This window comes from Podarcis muralis, chromosome 2 (genome assembly GCF_964188315.1).
Source record: "Podarcis muralis chromosome 2, rPodMur119.hap1.1, whole genome shotgun sequence".
Lineage (NCBI taxonomy): Eukaryota > Metazoa > Chordata > Lepidosauria > Squamata > Lacertidae > Podarcis > Podarcis muralis.
The window spans coordinates 70020654-70022646 of NC_135656.1; the positions used below are offsets into that span (position 1 = coordinate 70020654).

Sequence of the window (1993 nt, forward strand, 5' to 3'; positions counted from 1 at the left end):
AACATAATAGCTCTGCTGGATCAGAGGAAAAGGCTCACCTAGACCAACATCTTGTTCTCACAGTGATTGACCAGGTAGAACATAGCCCTCATGGCTAGTAGCCACAAATTGATCTAAAGAAAGAGGTGCAGATGTGTAGGTCTGCCTATGAGGCAGTTCATACTTGTGTGTATGTGAGAAATATGGCACACATATATTGCACTGCTTTTTTTGATAGGCTTTACCTGTAACAAATCACATTTTTTAAAAGGATCCATTACTTGGTTCAACATTTCCACTCTCTCCCTCTCTCCCTCCCCACCTCTTCTTATATTTTTTGTAAATCCCTACAAACTCCCTTTGCTCTTCCCCATCTCCAATAGTGGTGACAGAACTGACTCAGAAGTGCTATGCTAAAAAAAAACAGCATGTTGTAGAGGAGATTTTCCCTTTGACACATGCCCTTGCCAAGCCTGGCATGCCACCGCCTTGATCAGAAGCAGTGCCGGTGGACAATGAAGGACCCCTTCTCATTGTAGGCCTGCCGGTCAATCCACACATTCTGGAAAGAGTTGAGGGATGCCACAATGGAGCCACCCAACCAGGCAGAGAAGGTGCGGTTGGGGGAAGCCAGGATGCCCACCTTTTTGGATGGCTCCATCTTCTGCAGTTCCTTCTTAATCCTCTCGGAAAAGCCACGAAGCATGGTAGTTCCACCAGCCAGCAGCACATTGGCAAGCAGGTCCGCTTGTCGCTCTGGCTTGCATTTCCTGATGCTGCTTATAGCTTGGACATGAAGCCCCACCTCTGGGAAGCCCAGCATGGTCGGATTGAAGAGGATCTCTGAGCAGCGGAAGCGCTCACTGCCGATGGAGATAACCTGCCTGTCAGGAAGGGTGTAGTCCATGAGGTATTTCTTCTCATCAGCATTCAGTTCACCCTCATATTCCTCCGGGATATAGCAGCACTTCTCCTTGATCTGACATACCACCTCCATTTCATCCTTATGGAAAGGGTTCCCAGATTCTCCCATCAGCTTGGCCAGGTATTCCGTCAGGGCATGGCCTGCTATGTCCAGTCGGTAGGTGGCATGAGGTAAAATGTAGCCATCGTGGACAGGAGCGGTGTAGGATGTCCCATAGCCAGAGCCAATCACCAGACCACCTGTCCGGCCGTAGGAATACACCGACAAAAGGGACTGATGAGCCACAAACATGGCTGGCACTTCAAAGTTCTCAAAGAGCAGCTCCGCCATTTTCTCGCGGTTAGTCGTTGGGGACATGGGGGAATCGGTGACCAGCACAGCAAGCTCTTCAGGACACACGCTGAGCTCTGTGTAGAAGACATGGTGCCATAGCATCTCTAGGGCATCCCAATCTGTCACGACTCCATGGGTCATTACCTGGTGTGTGCTCACCTCCGCACGCCGCTGTGGGATGCTCTTCCCAATGTAGTACAATGGGCTTTCCTTGGTCCTGTACCTTGGCACCCCCACAACACTTGGCACAATGGATCTCGGCTTCTCATCCCCAGCCAGGCCACTCTTGGTGTATCCAGTGCCTGTGTCTATAACAACGGCAGCATAGTCCTTGTACTTGTCTGATGGGCATGATGAGGAGTCTGACGGGAGGCCCTTTGAGCTTGGTCTGTGCCCTACAGGGCCAGGACTCTTGGACTTCTTAGGGTAGTGCATTGTGATGGGATCTTTCAGAGGCTATGTCCCTTTGTCCTGATGCTATCACAAGACCAGACAGTGGCCCCACAGCTTCAGAGGGAAAGAAAGAATCTTCCCATCAGTACAGAAGGCAGGCACCGTGTTGCCATAACAATCACCTGTGATGCGGCCACAGCAGAATGACATCATAAGAATGGGGGATGAGATGAAGGTGTTTTCATTCTAATAAAGATATTGAAATGAAACTGAACTGACACCCACTGAGACCTTACCACAATACTTGACATACTTCTATGGTTTCCATGATTGACATCCACTCTGGACACCGTGTGATATTTA

At 49.7% G+C, this 1993-nt stretch overlaps 1 protein-coding gene across 1 annotated transcript; it reads right to left on the reverse strand.

Moving 5' to 3' along the window:
• Window positions 1-472: 472 nt before the first annotated feature.
• Window positions 473-1739, reverse strand: LOC114592755 (actin, cytoplasmic-like). Its single transcript, XM_028721036.2, has one exon. It carries the CDS (start codon window positions 1670-1672, stop codon window positions 473-475), a length of 1200 nt encoding a protein of 399 aa, XP_028576869.1. The 5' UTR covers window positions 1673-1739.
• Window positions 1740-1993: the final 254 nt, after the last annotated feature.

Coding starts and splice junctions, on each gene's coding strand:
- LOC114592755 (XM_028721036.2), bottom strand. CDS start 1,672: ATGCACTACCCTAAGAAGTCCAAGAGTCCTGGCCCTGTAGGGCACAGA.